The following is a 205-nucleotide window of genomic DNA, read 5'->3' as shown; positions in this document are numbered from 1 at the left end:
TCGTCCTGGACGCTGGCTCCTCGCACACGTCCATGTTCATCTACAAGTGGCCGGCGGACAAGGAGAACGACACGGGCGTGGTGGGCCAGCACAGCTCCTGCGACGTGCGCGGTGAGGGTCCCCGAGCGCCGGTGCACCCGCCCGGATGCCCACGCACTGTCGGCCTCGGGCCCTCTGGCTCAAGCCTCTGCCTGAGGAGCAGCCG

At 69.8% G+C, this 205-nt stretch overlaps 1 protein-coding gene across 1 annotated transcript in view; it reads left to right on the top strand.

The window, feature by feature from the left end:
- Positions 1-2: 2 nt before the first annotated feature.
- Positions 3-205, top strand: part of ENTPD2 (ectonucleoside triphosphate diphosphohydrolase 2) — a gene marked incomplete at its 5' end in the record, with an annotated part of 4024 nt that continues 3821 nt past the window's right edge. The window contains 1 exon segment of the mRNA XM_015572341.1: positions 3-111. Within this exon segment, the coding sequence (XP_015427827.1) occupies positions 3-111 (109 nt within the window).

This window comes from Myotis davidii, unplaced genomic scaffold (genome assembly GCF_000327345.1).
Source record: "Myotis davidii unplaced genomic scaffold, ASM32734v1 scaffold609, whole genome shotgun sequence".
Taxonomy (NCBI): domain Eukaryota; kingdom Metazoa; phylum Chordata; class Mammalia; order Chiroptera; family Vespertilionidae; genus Myotis; species Myotis davidii.
The sequence above is the reverse complement of the archived record's forward strand: the minus strand, read 5'-3'. Positions and strand labels throughout refer to the sequence as shown.